The 22,806-nt window shown below is 38.6% G+C and overlaps 1 protein-coding gene across 4 annotated transcripts in view; it reads right to left on the bottom strand.

The window, feature by feature from the left end:
* The window catches only part of LOC100113816 (programmed cell death 6-interacting protein), a 374,789-nt gene that overhangs the window by 222,859 nt on the left and 129,124 nt on the right, over positions 1–22,806 (bottom strand). For all 4 annotated transcript variants that reach the window (XM_031928159.2, XM_031928160.2, XM_031928162.2 and 1 more), the window contains one exon: positions 1,960–2,083. In XM_031928159.2, coding sequence (XP_031784019.1) covers positions 1,960–2,083 — 124 coding nt within the window. The remainder of the gene's footprint in view (positions 1–1,959; positions 2,084–22,806) is intronic.

The raw sequence follows: 22,806 nt of genomic DNA, 5'->3' as shown, positions 1-22,806 counted from the left end.
TTTTACGAACCATGGGGGTTTGAAAGCTGAGCAATGAACTTAGCCAAAACAGATAAAATATTTCTTTTTTTACTTTTTTCCGAAATCTCAAGTACAATGAGGCCTTTTTTCATCCACAATCGAGGCACAAAAAAAAACCTTTTTTTCAGTTTTCGATTTATTAATGAAAAAATAAGTTATCAAGTCACTTGAAATTTTAATGAGATATAGTTTGACACGTGACCCATCGACATAATTTTTTTCGCGAGGTTATGATGTTTACTTTCGGAGACATGAATTAAAAAAAAAATCACCTTTTTTATTTTATCTGCCGAACAAAGCGGTCGATCCCGAGCACCAAACGAGGAAAAGTAGGTGATTTTATTCTCTTTCAAATGCTTTATAGCTGAATTGTTTGTAACAATTGGATGATTGAAAAAAACGCAAAATAGTGTTTTTCAAAAATAAAAAAATGGCCATAAAAAAATGTTGTTGAGAAAATGGTAAATAACTGTTTTTCCCGAATTTAAAATCTAAAAATATATATTCATGTCAAATTTTATTGATATTGACGGAGTAGTCCCAGAAATATTACGGTATACATACACACACATCCTCACACACACACATACACACACATACACACACATACGGACATCCATACGGACATCCATCCGGACATTTTAAAATTAAAAACATTTGATTTGAACTTCTAACACACCAAAAAGTATTTTCTAGAAGTTTTGAAGAAACTCAAAATTTTACTATTACAAAGCTTCCTCTAGGAGGAAGCAAAATTATAAAAATTTATCAAAAAAGTCACAATTAAATGTATCCTTGTAGATTAGTACTTTGCACTCAACGAAGACGCATTTTAATTTGCGTCGAAGACTAATTCATATTAGTTTTGCCATTTTGAACTCTCGCGTCAAAGACTATAAAGTACATTTGCAGTCCCGCTGCGAAGACTAGTACATTTCTCACTTTGTATACGTTTGATTCTCTGACAACAAAACTATTAAAAATTTTCCAAAATTCCACACCATCTATTTAAGTATTCACTTCTATCGGCTGTCCCCGAGACAGCCACATTTTTCTGCACGAAAAAGAAATCCCAAAAATAACACAAGCCAGGAGATACAGACAAACGAACATGATAAATATAAGAAAACTTATTAGCCACCTACAAAAACTCAACAAATAATTTCCATTCATACTGATACTTCAGCGAGTACAGTTACACATTAAGCTGTACAATAAAGAATGATATGCGAATAATAATTACGATAACGCTATAGTAACTCCAACATCCTTGTAAATTTCAAAATAAATGTCCGATATGGTATGTTTTTATATACTTTGACAATCACACACACACACACACACACACACACACACACACACACACACACACACACACACACACACACACACACACACATATATATATATATATATATATATATATATATATATATATATATATATATATATATATATATATATATATATATATATATATATTATATATATATATATATATATATATATATATATATATATATATATATATATATATATATATATATATATATATATATATGATGCAAAGATGTATTCATTATAACTTAAATTTTAGTATATTTAACCGTGAAAAAATGAAGCTGAGCAAAATCGCTATGACGAAGTAAATTTTTCTTAGCTTTTAGGAAGAATCAATTTCGCTGTATCTGCTTGATTCATAACGGTTGCTATCACTGAAGCATGTTTAATTTTTGAAATACTTTACTTAACGGTTGTTTCGGAAACCCCACAACTAGGTCTGGAACGGTCACTTCGGAAACACCGTACCTTAGCGTTGCTACCTAAACCCCATAACTTGGTGACCGCTTAAAACATTCCACAACTTAGAAGTCACTTTAAAAAATATTGCATTTACTTAAACATAGAAGGAAATAATATAATCTCATAAGGCCTTACCCATTCAAAAGTTGCCGTAAATTGCGCAGTTTAGCAATTTCACAATTAACCAAGTCTGATTTTCGAGATTCATAATTTGAAATTGCATTATGGACAACCATTGGTAGTAAGTCAGCAAAAATATCTGAAAAGAAATATAAATGTCAACAAATCGTCTGTAGCATTTGAGACATTCACAAAGTAAATTATACTACTTATAGTGATAAATTAATCACATTATTGCAAATCATAAAAATATTTCAAAAATTATTAAGACATGAAATAAACGCCACTGTAAGTTTATTAGAAGTCTTACATATTTAGTTTAAGGTAAGTAAAAAAACAATTAATTTTTTTTTTTCGGAACCGTATCTGGCCCCGATATTAAACACATACCATTTCGGAAAACCTGTGTTATTTCTGAGTTCAGGCCGGACTTTCATAATACATCATTATACATTGTTGCAATAATTAATAATATAATGTGTAGAGCTTACCAGAGTCCGCGCGATGATGCCGATACCCCGTATTAGTGCGGCAGCCAGCTAGGTTCCCGTAGCCTTTTTAAACGGAACGACTCCACCTAGGATTTTCTAATGTATTTTTGCCTGCTGAATCCGAATTTTGAGGGTGGAGTGTAAAAAAATGGCAGGTTATTTGTTAATCATTTTTTCGGAAAATTGTTGAAAAATTTTCACTTTTCCGTACTTAAAAATATTTTTTTAGATTTCTTGTAAAAATATAAGAAAAAAGTGTTCTTATACAATTCTCCGTAAAATGCATTGTTTCACGTAGAAAAATCATTGAAGTTTCATAAATTCATATGGGAAAAGTAAAAAAACCGTTGCATTTTTAAAGCTTTAATCTTGTTTTAAAGAGAAACGATGCATTTTACGGAAAAATGTATAAGAACACTTTCTGCTTAAAATTATACAGGAAATCTGAAAAAATATTTTTTAGTAAAGAAAAGTAATAATTTTGCAACAATTTTCCGGAAAATTGTTTATAACAAATAACCAGCCATTTTTTTTACACTTTACCCTCAAATTTTGGATTCAGCAGGCAAAAATACATTAGAAAAACTTATGTGGAGTCGTCCCGTTTGAAAAGGCTACGGAAACCTAGCTAGCTGCCGCACTATATGTGGCGAGTCCTCTGGGTGGCGGATAGGGGAATGCTTATTAGCGCGTTGAGGTCTCCTCAACCGGCCGGAGAGAAGAGAAGAAATAAAATATCTTCTAATATCACTAAGCTACAGAAAATCAGAATAGGATAGGTCAACTGTAGGATCCAGGTGGCTAACCGCAAAAACAAGCCGATTAGGTGTTATAAATGCCTAGGTTTTGGCCATTTCGGCAAAAACTGCACAGTAACTAAAGATAGAAGTGTCTTATTTTAAATATGGAAAGGATGGATATGAAGCGAAGAATTGTAGGAACCAACCCAGCTGCGTACGCTGCAAAGGAGGCACAGGTGGGAAGAGTGACCACGCAGCAGGTAGCTACGCATGTGCAGTTTGGCTAGCTGCAGTAAAAGCCATTGACAGACGAAGAAAATGAAAATAGTGCAGTTAAATATAAACCACTGCGCGACTGCACAGGACCTACTAAGCCAGTATGTCCGTGAGACAGAGATTGACACAGCCATCGTCTGTAAAAATACATGGACCTGGACAAACGATCGTGGGATCTAGACACTTTATTTTAATACACTAAAATCACAATTCTTTTATTTTTAACTAAGAAACTTACATTCGTACTTACAATGGCTTCGCGGCTAGAGCAAATCTAATACCCGGCAGTACGGCTACGAAATAGGCATACGGATACCTTAGTCTCTACCTCAACTTTCTCGGCAAAAACGGTTCGAACGAGAAACGATTTTCTTCGTATATATTCTTTCGTTCTGTTGCTAGAAGGTCAATAGGCGGCATACTTGAAATAATGCACACTGCTTCTTCTAATACTGTTTAAGAGGCATAAGCTACCCGCAATGCACTTCTCCTATAAACTGTTGACAGCTTTCGTGCATAGGACTTCACCAACATAGCGTTCGCTTATATTGGGGCACCGTATAACATAATTCATGTAGTTACACTGGCTAGGAGTAACCTTCTGCCCTGCCTTAGCCCACCTACTTTTGGCATTAGTCGCGATAGTGCAGCACCGACTTTTCCTGCCTTATTGCTCGCCCTCTCAAGATGCTGCTTAAACTTTAGTCTGGCGTCTATGGTGATTCCCAGGTACTTAATGGTCGTCTGAGAGTTTATTTCGTGTCCTTCCACTGACAGCGTTATTATCTCTATTTTCTTTCTACTGGATATAAAAATAGCCTCCATTTTATGGCTAGCAAGCTTAAGTCTAGTCTGATTTAGCCAATCGTGGATAATAATTACTGCCTCGTTAGCGATTTCCGTCACCTCTTCCTTTTGCTTTGCTACTACTACTACTGCAATATCATTTGCAAACCCTACAACTGTTGCACCTTCGGGTAGCTCTAGCCTAAGTACGCTATCGTACATAATTTTCCACAATAGTGGGCCGAGCACTGACCCTTGTGGGACCCCTCCGGTTACTTGATAGGTTTTCGTGCCACTCTCTGTGTCATACAAATGGGTTCTGTCTTTCAGGTAGTCAGACATAAGCTTCATATATATGCGGGTACCTCTTTTTTCCGTAGTGCCTCCTGTATCTTGCCCCAGCTGGCTAAGTTGAACGCATTTTTAACATCCAGTGTAATAATAGCACAGTACTTCTTGGATCCTCCTTTTCATCTATTTCCTTCTGTTGCAGTTTTGAGTGGAGCGTTTTTTCCTGAAGCCGTATTGATATTACGCAAGTCCGCCTGGTTTTTCAATGACTTGGTCCATTCTAACGCCGATTATGCGCTCTAAGATCTTGCCCGGGGTGTCTAGCATACAAAGTGGTCTGTATGAGGAAGCTTCTCCAGGTAGCTTATCTTCTTTTGGTAGAGCACCAGGCGTTGCTTCTTCCAGTTCTTAGGAAATGTCCCTTCTTCAAGACATGAGTTGTACAAATCCACAAAGACATCGGGGCGTGCCTGCATAGCTTGTTGCAATGCAACATTGGGTATGACATCCAGGCCTGGAGCCTTGTTGTTCTCAATTCTTTTGCATGCAGCCAGTAATTCCTCTGTGGTGATTGCTGGAATAGTTTCGTCATTCGCCTCCACATTAGGAATAGCTGTTACTTCCAGTTGAAGGGGAAACAGTTTGGTTACAATACGATCCAGCAATTCCGGGCTTCTAGGAGGGGGGATATAACCTCCCCTTATTTTCTTCATTACCACTTGTTACGGTCGCCCCCAGGGGTCCAGCTCAACCTCGCCCTGTAACTCTTTTAGGCACCGTTGTTTATTCTCTCGGATTTTCCCCTTGAGTATCCGTTTCACATTCTTCATTTCTTTATTTAGGGCATCTACTATTTTTTTACCACAACCAGTCTTGTAGTATTTCTTCGTAGCCTGCTGTTTCCGTCTTCTGGTTCGATGACACTCTTTGCGGGCCACGTCGATTTCTTTATCCCACTAGTATACTGATGGTAGTCTATTGTTGGGAGTTCTCCTCGGCATCCATGCGTCGCAGACTCGGGTAATATTTCCCATTACCTGCTCGACCTTATCATTCGCAGATCCAGACAGCTGTATTTTTTCTGAAGCCAGCAGGAATGTCACCTTATCATAATCCTTCGTTTTTCAGCCGACTCTTTTTGTCGTTGCCCTCCCGTTGGATCTCTGTTTTGATATTCTTATCTCCATTATTATCGCTTGGTGGTCACTGTTTGTGTAATGATCGCTCACTATCCATCTGATCTTCTGTATCTTAGTGATCTTAGCCGCTATCTGAGCTGGTACCCGTATCACTGCAATCTGCGTGTCACCATATGTCTTTCGCAGAGATGTTATCGTAGAGACTTCTATGATGTTCTCCTCGCCAATTTCCTTCTGTAGTGCTTCTAGTACCTCCTCTTTTGAGGTAAGCATGTCCAGATCTCTTACTTCAATAGTTTCTTCTTTCTGGAGTGATGATGATGATTAAAGCATCCGATCTGGGAGGTCTTGCCCGCTTCTGTCCATTCTTGCTGGCTATGTTCTGGTTTGCAACGCCAGGGACACTTTTATCTTCTTTGTTTGCCTCTTCCTCCTTTTTCTTTGATTTTCTTGTGAAGACTTTCTGCCACGCTGTCTTTTCAGCTTGATTATCTACTCCTTTATTTCCTCCACTTCTATCCTGTGGAGTAGTTGGGGCTTCCTCCGTTGTACCCGCCCTCCGGGATCTGAGACTTAGGGTTGTCTGGGTTTCCCTTCCCTGTGTTCCTGGGCGCTGGCATTGCAGTAAGTTATCTTCTGCAATGCAGAGATTCTTATTGCTTGCTCTTATGGTTCGGGCAAGGTCTTTAATTTGTTTGTGCTGCTGCCAAGGCGATCCAAGTGCGCATTCCTTTGCGTTATACATGCAGCTCTCTTATCTCTGTCTACACCAATCTCCATTTCCATATCACCTGCCTCTCTACATGCAGCAGTGGTCAGGTGATAAACCTCTGCGGCTTTTAGGTGAGTTTGCCCCCCCCCCCCCACGAACATCCATGGAGCCAGCGTCGACCACTAGGGCTTTCAACCGATCGGAATCGACGGCGGGACTGGGCACTGTGGCTTGACCCGCTTGGGGTAGTAATGTTATTAACTCACTATCTATGTTTGATTTATCTTCGGGGTTTCTTCTCCTAGCCTGTTTGGTCCGCGGAGCATATTTTATTTCTGATCTATCCTGAGTTGAGGACCGGTTGAGGAGACCTTGAAGCAACGATGAGCTTTCCCATATCCGCTACCTAGGGGACGCCACATACGGGGTATCGGCGTCCTCGCACGGTGTGTGTGTTTGTGTGTATACGGACTTAAGCTGACACTAAAATAATCGATATTTTATTACATACGTAGGTAAATTATGCATTTGTTAGTTTACTTATAAAAAAACAGTTCTTTATTCCTGTTTATAACAAAATTATAACGAAACAAAAAAAATCCTAAGTACATTTGCTGTTATGCTGACATATCGGCATAAAATTTTAATGTATGTCTGCATAAGTACGACCGGTACTTATGCTAACATCTTTTGATACAACTGTACTTAGGCTTCAAACGGTCACGGCTCTTCTCGGTTCGGTGCAAAATATTTAATTTATATTATTATTGAAGAGCTGTGAACATTTACTGCCCTGCGTCGGAATTCTGACGACAGGTCAAAAAAGGGAAAGAAAGTTGAATATAAGTAATGATTTAAGTATAGGTCAGGTTCGGGATACCAAGTAGCGGAGTTTTATCAAAATAATAAGATCTTGTTGTATGTTTAAATAGTAACTAAAATATATTCAATGAATCGAGATTTTTTTATTTTCTAGATCTGATTATCTAGACATTATTAGATTTTACAAGGACTTCGTCTCCTTCGTTAAATTCAACAAGAAATGGCTTTTTTAATAAATTATATTGCTCAACCCGCTTTTGAGCTTTAGAAATAATTCGTTTGCGCGCCAAGAAAATTTTTTGTTCATGCGACGGTTCATTTTTTGGATCAATCGTATGAATCCAATTTTTCAACGTACGTTTAGGTTTTATTCCTAAATGTAGTTCGATTGGAGTAAAGTTTATTGTATCATGATAGGTTCGTTTATAATAGTTTGAATGATATTAATGTATCTGACCCAACCCGTATGTTTTTCACTCGTAAACGCACGAAAAAATCTACCTAATTCTTTATTCACGCGTTCGACGATATTACTTTGTGGATGTCAGATCGATGAAAAAACTAAATCAATATTTTCTGTTTGTAATTTTTCTATCCACGCCTTTGCAGTAAATTGTGAGCCGTGATCACATGAAATACGCTTCGGTTTTCCGTACAACAAAATATAATCGTTAAAAATTTTCTTTATCGCTGTAGCACATGTTTGTCTAAAAATCGGATATAATACAACAAATTTTGAAAACGCATCTATGGTTACAAGAATATATTTCGTACCGCTACGCCCGGTCAGTAGCGGACCAAAAAAATCGATTGATAATAAGTCACGTGGCGTTTCCGGAATTATTGGCTCAATTGGCGCAACGCGTAGTCTAGTGGAAACTTTGTTCCTTTGACATGAGTCGCAAAATGAAATAAGTTTTTGCGGTTTATGTCTCAAATTTTTAATGTAAAAATGTTCTTCTAACACACGAATTACTTTCTTCGCGTCTACATGACCATAAGTTCCGTGTGTTTCAAGAATGAGAGGTTCTATCATTTCTTTGGGAACCATTACTTTATATTCATTCGATTGGTTCTTTTTATAAATTATATCATTTTCAATTATGTAAGTGAAATTTAAATTTTGATCTTTATTATCCAAATTTTTAGTAAATAGTTTATTTAAATACTCGTCATTGTGTTGGAACTTTGACAAGTGTTTAAATTTGTACATTAAGTCTTTAGAGAATTTTTGTGTTTTTAAAAGTGCAATAATAATTTCTCCTGGTTTTCTTTGCTCTTCCGGATTGAAATCAGGTTGTCGACTTAGCATATCTGCGACAATATTATCTTTGCCCGGTACGTGGTCAATTACCAAATTATAATCTTGGGTTCCCAGAATCCACCGACAGATTCTGTTACCCACGAATTTACATTTAAATAAAAAGATTAAGGCTTTGTGATCAGTTTTTATATGAATCTTCGCGGCTCGTAGGTAAGTACTTAGTTTCTGTAAACTCCATAGCTTATTTTACTTCGCTTGTCGGAGGCCTTTTGACCTACAGTTCAACAAGACCTGTTCATTAGTTTGGGAAGGGATTTGAATAAATTCACGCATGATGGTTAGCATTACAATTTGGTTCATGTTCTTCGTACCATTCTTGATATGTAATCGTGTCTTCTTTGACTGACCAGTTATTACATGCTTTGCAGAAGCTGTTCTTGATGGCGACATCCAAAACCTTTGCTGTTTTATTTCCAATGATGCTGGCGAGGCCTTGTAAAGATGAAAAGCCCTTCTTCCTCCAGGAGCCATCGTCAGAAACATCTAATTGATTGTTTCCTGTAGCTTCCATCTCCTTTTGGACTGCAGCCTTCATAGAGTCCTCAGCTATTTTTTGACACACTTCACTTAATTGATTTCTAATTGTATCGTAAGCAGATTGTGCTACTGGCTTTTGCAGATCCATAATGCCACATTAGGTAGACAATCCAGCGTGCCCATGGCCAAGTGCACGCAGAGTGATAATGCTTCTTCTGCTCACTTCACATAAATTGCTTCTTGGACCCACTTTCTTACAAAAGTTTATCGCACTTATCTGACCACACTGTTCACAGACAACATCAATTTTGAAAGCAAGCCCTTGTACACTTGATTCACTAAAATGTACATTGCCGTGACAGACACCAGATAAAAAGTACTTTTAGCGTTTGCTGTACAACTTTAAAAAATTTTTTTTTAGTGCAATAACGACAATAGGAATATATTCTACGGGAAATTTCCTATCAAAATACGGAATAAAAAAAATCGATTTTTTCATGATTTCAAAAGTGTTGTGCCCCCTTAACGAATTCATATAATAACCGTAATTTATTAGTCGGTCCTTACGATATTTCCGATGAGGATATCGACAATAAATTAAAATTCTGTATAACGAAAAGTCCAGAAACGATCAATAAACTCAGAAATTTATTGCAAAAATATCGAAAAGTATTCTGTGGGAAACCGGGCAGATTAGCATCGTACGAATACAAAATTAAAATAAAAAATCCTGAACCTTTTTTCATACCCCCATATCCTGTAGAAACTAATATGAAAAGTAAACTCAGAGAAGAAATTGGGAGAATGTTTGATTGGAAAATCATACGTAGATCAAGCAGTAATTACATAAGTCAGATTGTACCGATATATAAAAAGACGGGTCAATTCGTTTGTGCCTAGATCTCAAGTTGGAACGTATCGTGCTCTTTTTTTCGGTATCGGTTTGAGGTGCAGCAGGGGAGGCACTACCACATCGCTGATGATCCGCGGCTTTGATGTTGTTGGCCGCGGATTCTCCCCTGCTGGCACCTGCATTGGCTTGGATGCCAATGCCAGCTGTGGATGCGACGCGATTAGTGATGGAGTATAGTCCGGTGTCGATAAAGGCTCGCCCAGACTATACTCCAGTGCGTCCGCTGGGAGGTCGGCCTCCAACAGCGCAAGAATTTCGTCCAGCGTTTCGATATCGAAGTTTTCCATTTTACTGCCGGCCCGCCCTTTATCATCTCTATTTATATGCTAGCGACGTGTAAATGTGTGAATTAGTGAGACGATCTCGAAGTTTCGCATGTTTACATTTTTTATGTGGGCGAAAATTCATTCACGTCGCTGTGCGTTTAACTTCATATAAAGAAAAATTTTCCGCTTCTTGGCCAATTTGTTTTATAGTTCCTAGACCCTAGTGATTTTTGCGGCTGAGTCTACAATGACGGCTTGTTTGTTCGCAACTTATCGGATTACCCTGAATATGTCTTAAACTCTATGGATTCGCCTATTCTCGCCTTAAACTAACTAAAATATAATGTCCTAATTTTATTCTATAAACGAAATTTCTACCTTCTTCGTCTTCTTCGGAGCTAGTCCCGATTCCTTCGTCGGTAGTGCGCCATCGTAGCCTTTGTGCCTGGTGCCTGTTGAGCATTCGCCTCTGGATCCTTTTCTCCCGGTTGACTGGGATCATAAAACTTCGAGCATGAACAAACCCTAGGACATTCATGCCGATGATCCAGTGTGATTGGTGCTCTGCCACTTCTGCCTAAAGGCTCGTCACTGCGAAGCCCTTTATTCTCGTTTGGACTAGTATAGTCTTTTGGATAGTGCTGCTGGTATGGCTGGCGAAATGAAGCTCGATTGCTGACTCTGTTGTTATTGCCCCATGTTCCAGACAATATTCCGCGGCCTCTGGACTCAGGGTGGAGATTCGGGCTCTGGTGTCGATGATGGCGGGAAACTCTTGTCCGTATACCGATATCTCTACCGACATCGGTGTGGCTCTTACGAGGGCGCTTCTGACTAGCCGGTTGTCCATCTTTATTGGCGTTGGTTCGACGACTGAGTATAGTTTTTCGTCGTTGGCGCATTCATAGCTCCTGTTCTGCGTCGGTGAAGGGCTTGAGGTCTTTCACGTGTATATGTTTCACGTAGCGCCCTCTGTCGTCCTGCAGATCAAATATAACCGGCGACACCTGTCTCTTGACCGTAAGCGGTTTGGAGTATTTTGGGGCTAGCTTGGCATTTTGTGCGTCGGCCTTACTCGACAAAGTTACCAATTTCCTGACTACTTTGTCGTCGATATTCGGTTTCCATTCTCGTCACCTGAGGTTATAATGATTCTGTTGTTTTTCTAATTGACGAGCCATTTGCGCCTTCGCTAATTCAATGGCATCCTTTATGTGCTGAATTCTACTGGATAGTGGTGTAGTGTGCTGCGATCCTACTTTTTGGTGAAGACTACCTGGCGTTCTAAAGTCTCTTCCTGTGTTTAAATATGCCGGAGTGTAGTCGGTGGCTGTGCTGCTAGCGGTATTGTAACCGAACTCTAGCTCGCGCAAATTTTCATCCCATTTCTTCTGGTGTTTGCCTACACATTGGGCGATCATTGTTTTAACAACTCTGTTGGTCCGTTCTACCGGGTTGCATTGCGGACTATACGGCGGGGTTTTTCGGTGGTATACCTAGTTTTCCTTCAGGAATTCTTCAAATTCTCTGCTAACAAATTGTCGACCATTATTGCTGACTAGCGTGTTGGGACAACCATGGCGGAGGAAAACTTTTTACATTACGTGACGGATCATGGCCCTGCTGTCGGCTTTCTTAATTGCTGCTAGCTCCACCCACTTGGTAAATCTGTCCTGCATTACCAGTAGCCATATGTTAACTTTGTTGGACCGTGGTTGAAATCCGACAAGAGTAATCGAGACCATCTCCCAAGGCTGTTCGACGTTGGTCGCGTGCATGGTACCCGCTTTTGTCTGTTGTTGAGCTTTGTACGTTTGGCAATTTTTCTGCAAAAGTGGCTTTTCTACCAATTCAGCTTTAGCTTGGCCTCCTATAACCGGCGGAAGGTTTCGCTAATCAGCTGTAGGTGCTGTTCAAAGTCCTCTGTAACAATGACTATGTCGTCGAGGTAACAAAACACATTTGGTTCTAAATCTGGTGTAATGACTGCGTTCATCAGCTGCATGAATGCTGCTGGTGCCGAGTGTAAACCGAATGGAAGAACCTGAAATTGCATTAAGCCTCTTTCGGGGACGGTAAAAGCGGTGTACTTCTTGCTTTCCTCTGATAGCGGTATTTGCCAGTATCCATTTTTCAGATCGATCGTGGTTAAATACTTTGCTCCCCGGAGTTTGTTTAGTGTCGCGTGAACTTGTGGTAGCGGGTGTGCATCTTTGAAGCTGAATTTGTTGATGCAGAAACGCCTCTTTCCATCCTTCTTCTTTGCGAGAACTATGTTGGAGCTCCAGGCGCTGTCGGATGGCTTAATTACATCTTCCTGCAACATTTCTTCGACAACCTCGTCGATTATTCGTTGCATGGCGGGGTTGCGTGGCCAGTAGCGTAGTTTGATTGGATTTGATTCCGTTACCTTTATTGTGTATTCGATGAGCGGTGTAGGGCCCTCTATATTTCCGAAGAGCTCTCTTTCGTAATGTATGAGTTCGTCCACTCGTGTCTGTTGATCTTTCAAAATTTCTGAATGCTGACGTCGCTGACTGAGAGTACCAAGGTATTAGACCGGTTGGGTTCCTTTCCCGCTATGATCAGGCGGATGTTCAGTTTGCGTAACGCGTCCATCCCCAATAGCATCTGATGGCGTAGCCCTTTCATGATAATAAATTTGTTCCTGAAGGTGGCGCCGAGGGTTGTCGCCTTACCTTCCACATAGTCGGTCAGCTCGGTGGTTGAGCCGTCTGCCAGTGTAACGATCGTCTCTTGCTTCCCATGCCGCCAACCGTTGTTTTGTCCGATTATGACGGTTTCTGGCGTTATGAACGAACTTACGGCCCCTGGGTCAACCAAATCCAGCACCGTATCTTGGTTTATTTGTACGTTTACGAGGTATCGGCCGTCTTGGGACGGTCTCCCGCTACTGTAGAGCCGTTCCTTGGCGCGTTTCCCGAACGATCCGGGAATCCGTGACAGTCTAGACGTCTCTTCCCTCAAAGTGACAGTTCCATTTCTCCTGGTGGTATTTCCGGTGGATCTCCGATCGGGGTGGATGAGCATCCGGCGTTGCGGGTCTCTTCAAGCGTTCATTGAATTAATTCGTAGCGTTCGAGTTCTAGGTCTTGTTTCAAATCGGCTTCTTCATCATACCCAGTTGGATCTTCTGCTTTCCCGACGAAATCCTGTGAATTCTTTCGGACATATGGAACTAGTCGTTGGTGAAGCTCTACTACGGTACCCTCGCAGTTGAGGATTATCCCCTGTAGTTCGGAGATAAGCTGCTCCTTGTTGAGGCGGTAAATCCAGCTAACCCTCATTGTAAAAAAAAATCCCCGATTTTTGTTCGAGACGATGTTCTGTGTACAATTTATCGTAAAAAAAAATTTTTTTTAGGCGAAATATTCTCAGTCAGGTCCCTGTCCGAGCGTCATGTGACGGTTTATCTTTCCCTAAGAGACTGGATAGTCAGTCAGTTCCAGGATCTGGATAGGGGAAAGGAGCAAAAAAGAGTCTGTTTTTATATTCTTAACAATAACAAAATATATTTCTCAGTTCGTTCCGATAATGATTCGGTGTACGTAGCTGCGGTGTATCGGTTCGGTGGCGGTATGACGGGTCGGTGGCGGATTTTGAGGTTAGGAATTCATTCGGTACGGTGGAGTCGTGTGCGCACAGCTACACCGAGCCGAATGTGCCGTGTAGCAACGATTCCGACCGCTCTCTGTGCGCACAGGAATGGCCGGGATAGTGTCACGGTGTTTTAAGGTTATCCCTCGAATTTGTGGGGTCGTGAGCGCACGGCTTCACAAATCTTCGTCGCTCGGCTCGTTCGTCTCTTTATCCTGTGTGCACACAGAGTTAAAGCGAGTTGTGAGATGTCGGCGTAAGGCTGGCTTTGGAGGTTAGGAATTAACCTTTGTTTCACCAGGACGTGTGCGCACGACCGGGCGAATCGCCGGCGGAACTATTGTTACTCCCTCAACCCTGTGGGCTCACAGTGGCAGAGGGAGGCAGCAATATGTCGAAATGTAGGTTAGGATTTTACGGTGGCACTGGGTGTCGCCTAACCGTGCTCACGTAAACGAGGCTCGGTGTCGTTCGGATGTTCCGGGTGTCCTCGTGTGCTCACGATGGCAATTCGGTGTTTCGGGTTTCGGTTCGTCTACCAAATCGTCACGTGAGCTCACGAGACGATTTCTTCGGCGTAGGTCTATCTCTCGCTTCTCCTTGTAGTAACGTGTGCGTACGATACTACCCAGAGTGGAGCTCGAGTAGAACTGCCTGTTGCGCTGCGCGATTCGCCTTATAAAGGCGCTCGGCGCGGATGTGTATAGGTGCGTTCACGGCGTACCGCGTGCGCCGCTCGGGCCGCCTAGCGCGTTGCCGCTGAGTACCCCCCTTACCCCAGCCCACAACTGTATATATATATATATATATATATGCACACACACACACACACACACACACAAATAGTAATCAACGTATTTTTAATTGCACATTTCAAAAAAACAGTATTTATAATTGAACCCTAATAGTTAATTAATTAAAAATAAGTGAAAAATATGCCATATGTACCTTAAGGAATCGCCTATATCTCGAGAAATATTCACTTTACGGAATGTTTACTTGTCTGAAAAAATTGAACTCTCGCGATTTGTAATTGAGCCACCGCTAAATATTGTCAAAATAAATTTGTTTATAAAAAAAAAAACTAAAAAAACCATTTTTCAGAAATCGTATATTCGTAACGTCGTTCTGCGCATGCGTGTATATATATACAGGGTGTCCCATTTTAATTTACCACCACCTAAAACAGGTTAATAATTTGCTCTGAGAAAAAAATGTTTCAAATAAAATTTGTTGGGTTCGAAGGGGGGCATCTTTTGGCTATTTTAGCTGCGACCTTGAACATGACCTTCAAGGTCATTTGAAAGTCAAGACCAAATTTTCATATGAAATGTGCATATTTTTATGGCGGATTCGGATTCTACTAAAAAAGAGAAACACTTTTTGTCTGAATCATTTTTTTAAAAATCCCCAAATTTTTGTTGTAAATGGCTTTAAAAAAGTTGAAAAAATCACTAATATCTCTTATTGCCCCACCCTTTAAAAGAAGTTAAAAATTTGCTCTGAGAAAAAAATGTTTCAAATAAAATTTGTTGGGTTAGAAGGGGGGCATCTTTTGGCTATTCCAGCTGTGACCTTGAACATGACCTTCAAGGTCATTTGAATAAGATTTATCACAGATTCGGGTTCTACCAAAAAAGTAACACTTTTTGTCTTAACCATTTTTTGATCATCAATAGGTAGCTCTCCCTTTAACTGAAAAGAGAATTTGTCCTAGAAATAAGCTGTTTTAGATGAATGTTACTAGCTTCAAACAAAGACAGAGGTATCCTTTTGATCACTTAAGGCAAGACCTTCACGTCCAGCCACTTAAGGCAAGACCCCGTCCAACCACTTAAGGCAAGACCCTATCCAGCCACTTAAGGCAAGACCTTCACGTCCAACCACTTAAGGCAAGACCTTCACGTCCAGCCACTTGAGGCAAGACCCCTTCGTTCAGCTAGTCACGGAAATTTCAACGCCTCAAGTGCTCTATCAATTGCCCATTTTGTTGAATGCACATTTGTATTCTCTGCCGAAAACTTCTTTGAACATCTATTAATGTTTGTGGGGTGAACGCCTGGAATGCTGCAACAATTCTCTCCATCATATTTTGTGCCGTCGTCGGGGCTTCCGCGTAAACTCTCTGCTTCACGGCCCCCCACAGAAAGAAGTCCAATGGGGTCAAATCTGGCGATCGCGCAGGGAATTCACAGATTGGACTACCAATTCCAATCCAACTATTTGGGTATGTCGCGTTCAGAAATCTCCTGACAAGTAGTCTACGATGAGCGGGAGCACCATCTTGCTGGAACCACATGTCTCGCCTTATTTCTAGCGGAATGTTTTCTAGAAGAGGTGGAATTTGGTTCTCGAGAATATCTAAATAAAGCTCGCCGTTTAAATTACGGTCATAAAAAATTGGACCCACAACGTATTCCCCAACTATGCCCGCCCAAACATTAATTGACCACCGTCTTTGTGTACGGTGATCTCGCTGCCAATGTGGATTTTCTTCTGCATAATAATGCGCGTTATGAAGATTAACTCCTCCCATATTGTCGAACTTTGCCTCGTCTGTAAAGAGAGTCCGATCAAAGAAAAATGGATCTATGCGCATTCGTGTTTCCGCCCATTGACAGAATCTAAGTCGCCTGGCAGGATCACCAGGCTCCTTACTCCATGCATTCGCTGAATTTGTCGCGTCGAAATATGAGGATCCTCGGCAATTACAGCACGAACCCCAAGTGCAATATGCTCTCTTGGGCCCGTCCGTCGCCTCTTCCTTCTTAAGTTACCTCCTTGAGCTCTTATCGTTAGAAGTTTAATATTCCTCCTAGTAGGATGACGAGCGTCCGGATACCTTTCAGCGTACAGCCTCGCTGCAGCCTTGTAATTGTCGTGACATTCTCCCAGAATCTTGATCATGTTGACTATCTCTACTGGCGTGTAGTCAGCCATTATCTGTTGTAGGTAGATTTTTTAGGGAATATTTAATCTTACTAGAAATAATTTATTATAAGTATTTTTCTGCTCTGAAATTCAGAAAGTCAATGAAAACCTAATGATGAGAAGCTTTGAGGAGCTGTAAGAATTTACAAGCTTTACCAATAGAACGATAACGAAGCAAAAAAATGTCTTTTAGCGAGAAATAAAGCATTTACGAGAAAAATATTTCTTAAAAAGATGCGTACTTTATCAGAGAATCTGAATATGATTTAAAATATGTACAATTTTCATTAAAAAAACTAAGCTTTATTTTGATTCTCAGTTGAAAACATGCCCCTTACTGCTCAAACTTGCCCCAGATGATGTCAAACTTGTCCCAGTTGTGACCGTAAACTTGCCCCAGATGATGTCAAATTTTCCGCAGATGACGTAAAACTTGCCCCAGAGAATGTCAAACATACCCCGAAGATTGCAAACTTGCCCCAGAGAATGTCAAACACACCCCGAAGATTGCAAACTTCCCCCATGTGATAAAAAATGAATCAGATTAGCGTTCTAATGAACTTTGGTTCTGTTAATAAATTTTTTGGTAATTTCATTTCTTTGAAAAAGAGAGTATTTTCCATTAAAGTGATGGTTCTTTCTTAAAATGAATTTAAGGTTCGAGGTCAAGGTCATAGCCAAGCTTCAATTACCGGAATAAAAATCGAGGATTACCGTTAAATAAATTGACTGACCTTCGAATGACCTTGTTGGTTAAGGACAAGTTCATGGCTAAGGTCATACTTGGACTTAAATTTGTAAAATTGTGTACGTTTCTAATTCCTCGGATAAAATGTAAAATTTTTAACTTCTTTTAAAGGGTGGGGCAATAAGAGATATCTAGTGATTTTTTCAACTTTTTTAAAGCCGTTTACAACAAAAATTTGGGGTTTTTTCAAAAAATGATTCGGACAAAAAGTGTTTCTCTTTTTTAGTAGAATCCGAATCCGCCATAAAAATATGCACATTTCATATGAAAATTTGGTCTTGACTTTCAAATGACCTTGAAGGTCATGTTCAAGGTCACAGCTAAAATAGCCAAAAGATGTCCCCCTTCGAACCCAACAAATTTTATTTGAAACATTTTTTTCTCAGAGCAAATTATTAACCAGTTCTAGGGGGTGGTAAATTAAAATGGGACACCCTGTATATGGGGAATTCTTTGTCAAAAAAGCCACCCCCCTGCCCATTTCAATTTTGGGGAAAAAAATTTTTTGAGCATATGAAAAAATTTGTCAAGAAGTGTAGTTTTTTATGCCATTAGGTGTTTTTTGAAAAAAATAAATTTAACCTCAAAAAAACTGTCTAAAGTGAGGCATCTCGCAAAAAAGTGCCATTTTTTAGTAAAAAATTATCGAAAAAAATATAATTCCTCAATAATTTTGACCAAATTACTCATTAAAAGTATTTTGGGAGTCGCTGAACAAGAATCCGATGTCAAATTTCAAATTCAAAATGGCGGATCCAAGATGGCGGACATTTTTTTTCTTACTGTTGACCCATTTCTACTAAATTCTGTATGTTGGGGTTTTTGGGATCGCTGATTAAGATTCCGAATTCGAATTTCAAATTCAAGATATTTGATCCAAGATAGAGGATCTTAATTTCGAATTGCTGAATGCAGATCCAAAATGACGGACAGATAATTTCTTATTATTGGCTGTATTCTACAAAATTTTGTAAACGGAGCTTTTTCAGATTCCTTATTTATCATCGAATAATATATTCAAAATTCGATATTAAAAAATATTGATGGTCAAAAAATATTAATGTTCACTTAATACAAAACTGAGGTTAGGTTAACAAAATTCAAAATAATTTTTTACTTCTTTGATTATTGTGGTGACCAGTGATTTGCATTTGTTTCCGTATCATTAGAAAATTTTTTAATCAAAACAATTCCATTGTTTCGTACTATAAAACCGTGGTTTTTCGAAATCTCAGGAACACTCTCACAATTAAGATATCTTTGATTCAATTTTCGCCTCACCTTGTCATGTAATACTTTATCAAAGTAGAAAATAGATATGTTATCAAAATGTTTTTTTGCCCAATTGAATAGGGCTTGGGGAGTTAATATTGCTTCAGATGGTTTTGCCGTAAGGCTTGCCTTGTAGGCTGACCTTTTGAAAGTAACGCGCACCTATTCCATCATACATACTTTTTCCATGTGCAGTTGCTGTGTAATGCCATTCTGCTTGAATATTAAAATCTTTTTTATGATTAATCAAGTTGTTTATTTGAAATTTATTTTTAAAATGTTGCCTAGCGCCATCAGTCGAATAATAAATTTTTTGAACTCTTTTAACTTTTTTTTTTAATTTCTGGTATCAATAGCGTTTGAATAGCATATACAGCGACAGTGTCATGTTTCAGGCTATCAGACAAAAAAACCATACTCTGATGGATAACGTCATTATTTTCTTTGTAATAGAAAATCACAGGTTGATTATTGTTGAAATGGAAAGCTTGGGAAGCATCCTGACACACGTAAGCATAATTCTCTGAGAAATCAAACATTACAAGTACTTCATGAGGGCTAAGATTTTCTTTTTTTTCATTTATAAACTGAGTTTGCTGCTTAGCAATGTAAGAATGAACTTTCAGAGTATTTAGCTTATTGTCTAGATCCAATAAATAATCTTCAACACTCGATGTCTGTTCGGTTAACGTTGCTCTATCAGTGTCAGTCCACGATGAATATTTTATATCAGAAATACAGGAATCTTCTAATTGTTTACTTATTACAGATATAATTTTTTCAGATCCTGGACATTTATTACACTTGTTGATACAATCAGAAGTTGGATTAGAACAAACCATTTTTTCTATGCAATCTTTATAATTAGAAAGAGGAGTACTTGTATTTTCAGTCAATTGCTTCAGGTTTATTGCATCTAACATTAGTTTCATATTTTGATGGATAGTGCATACGCATACCGAATGCGTTCCAGATGCTCCGGGAAGAATACAGTATTTTGGTCTTAGAAATGCAAATTTACTAAAAGAAATTTCGATTTTCGGATGAGTTTCTTTAAAACAAGAACAGAGTTCTTTTATATTCAATAATAATAAACGTTTACGTTTTTCTTCTCTTGCGCCATCTTTATTTTTTACGGAAACAACGTCTTTCTTTGATGGCATGATTCGACTGTACATATCGTTATTGTAAAATTCTTCAATATTTTTCACAGTTTCCTGGGACAAACTACGACCCGCTTTCGCAACAGTTTCACTTAAAACCCCATTCATACTCTTCAGCCTTTTAGACTTTTGAACCAAATATCTTGAAGCATTAAACTCATTAGCAATCTTTCTCGTGCTTCATGAACTTGGACCAATAGTAAGAATCCTGACTCTTAGAGGATCGTTCCTGTCCAAAGATGAAAATTTAGTTTTAAGCCCATCTAGCATTTTCTCTAGATCAATTTCTCTTTGGGATCGAACTTCTGGTTCCGGTGACACTCTAGAATCAAGGTTTTCTTCATCCTTGGACATACGAGAATCAGCATTATACGATTCATCAGAAGCACTTGGCTTCAGAAGGCTTGAATAGATTCACCCATTTCGTTTGAATTTAAATCAGAAGCCTTTTTTCGACAAGCCGCACAAATTCTAGAGTCGGGATGTAAACTAGGGAATTGTTTTATTAGAGCACCAGAAACCCTACGGAGATCTTTTCCATAATGACCCTTTTCACCGGGTTTCCTAAACAAATCCACGCATCTGTCTGTTCTCAACTTATCGCCCATCTTGATCAATATATTCATAAATATCCAAAGAAAAAGCGCCCAATATCTCAAAAAACTGACTATCCTGAAAAGGACTGTCGATACTGATGTGAGAATAAAGGGTCACAAAAATTTGTGGAAAATTGATCAACTATCCTAAAAAGGACTGTTGAATATAAACCACAAATTTTGTTATTGAACCTGAAAAGAAATCTCAATAACTATCCTAAGAAGGACTGCTATTGAGAGTACGCCGATGTTGAAGAGCACCCAATATCTCAATAAGCCGACTATCCTGACAAGGACTGTCGATACTGATTTGAGAATAAAGCGCCACAAAAATTTGAATTGAATCAATTTAATAATTCTATACATTGGAGGGAAATAAAAATATGTCGTTAATTTAATCTCAGATCCATAATAAAAAAGCAATGTCCGCCATCTTGAATCCGCCACCTTGAATTTGAAACCTGAGCTCAAATTCGTCATCAGAGACCTGAAAAACATCCGTTTACAAAATTTTGTAGAATACAGCCAATAATAAGAAATTATCTGTCCGTCATTTTGGATCTGCATTCAGCAATTCGAAATTAAGATCCTCTATCTTGGATCAAATATCTTGAATTTGAAATTCGAATTCGGAATCTTAATCAGCGATCCCAAAAACCCCAACATACAGAATTTAGTAGAAATGGGTCAACAGTAAGAAAAAAAATGTCCGCCATCTTGGATCCGCCATTTTGAATTTGAAATTTGACATCGGATTCTTGTTCAGCGACTCCCAAAATACTTTTAATGAGTAATTTGGTCAAAATTATTGAGGAATTATATTTTTTTCGATAATTTTTGACTAAAAAATGGCACTTTTTTGCGAGATGCCTCACTTTAGACAGTTTTTTTGAGGTTAAATTTATTTTTTTCAAAAAACAGCTAATGGCATAAAAAACTACACTTCTTGACAAATTTTTTCATATGCTCAAAAAATTTTTTTCCCCAAAATTGAAATGGGCAGGGGGGTGGCTTTTTTGACAAAGAATTCCCCATATATATATATATACACGCATGCGCAGAACGACGTTACGAATATACGATTTCTGAAAAATGGTTTTTTTAGTTTTTTTTTTTTTTATAAACAAATTTATTTTGACAATATTTAGCGGTGGCTCAATTACAAATCGCGAGAGTTCAATTTTTTCAGACAAGTAAACATTCCGTAAAGTGAATATTTCTGATTTAACAGTTATAATAGCATAATGAATTACCACCCGTGGAACCAAACGTTATACAAATAACGAATCATGTGAAAGGAAATTTAATAAGTGCTAACATGTTTAAGGGAGATATGATTCTTACAAAACTAGGCCAAGATCGAATCAGAAATTAATACACACTTAAAAACAAGTAGTAATGAGTTCAAATAATATGAAAGCTTTAGGCATTACAAAGCAAGTGATGATTTCAAAGAGTAAATTCATAACGTCACAGAATTCTAGAGTTCCTATGGCTAAGGATGCAAAAGCAATATAATCACTAGCTACTGTAAAGGAGCAACAACAAATGTACAACTGATAACTGGGGCTCAAAACGTTACGCCGATGGAATTTCAAATGGATAGAACACAACATCAAGCACAGACACAGAAAACAGAAACTCCAGTAAAAGCAATTGAATCTTCCAAGCCTGTAGAAATAAAAATACCTACTGGTAATTATTAAAATCATTTTAAAATTATTCAATTGATTCCTGTTTAAATATTTTTAATTGTATATCAATAATGTTACATCTTTTACAGTGCTGAAAAAAGTTGTTAAAAAGGAACATCAAAAATCTGATCCACGTGTCTTCAAAGCTCTGCTTGGTCGTGCTTTATTCTCAACTGCAGATTTAATTCGTCGTGTGGGTTCAACTGAATCCAGAACTCCAGATAGCCTGATTACAACAACACTAACAACGCCATCAGCAGTCGTCAATAATGCAAACATGAGTTTTTCTGGAGTTAGTGCATCAGGTATTCCCACTGTTGCAACTCCATCTTTAAATACTACAATATCACCTATGATCGCAGCTATTTTATTGCATGAGCCAATGGATACAAACATTTCTGCAACCGATTCTACAAATGACGGCCTCGCTAGACTTGATGCTAATGCATCTTTATTATCAGAAGATTTAGAGATGATAAAATCGATAGCAAAGCTGCTATAGCAGAGTTGATTCAAGCAGCCTTAGAGGTTGGTAAGTACAATGTGAAAATAACATTAAATATAAATACACTATTTCAATATATTTATTTTTCCCCAGTTATC

Source organism: Nasonia vitripennis (assembly GCF_009193385.2).
Source record: "Nasonia vitripennis strain AsymCx chromosome 4 unlocalized genomic scaffold, Nvit_psr_1.1 chr4_random0004, whole genome shotgun sequence".
NCBI lineage: Eukaryota > Metazoa > Arthropoda > Insecta > Hymenoptera > Pteromalidae > Nasonia > Nasonia vitripennis.
The sequence above is the reverse complement of the archived record's forward strand: the minus strand, read 5'-3'. Positions and strand labels throughout refer to the sequence as shown.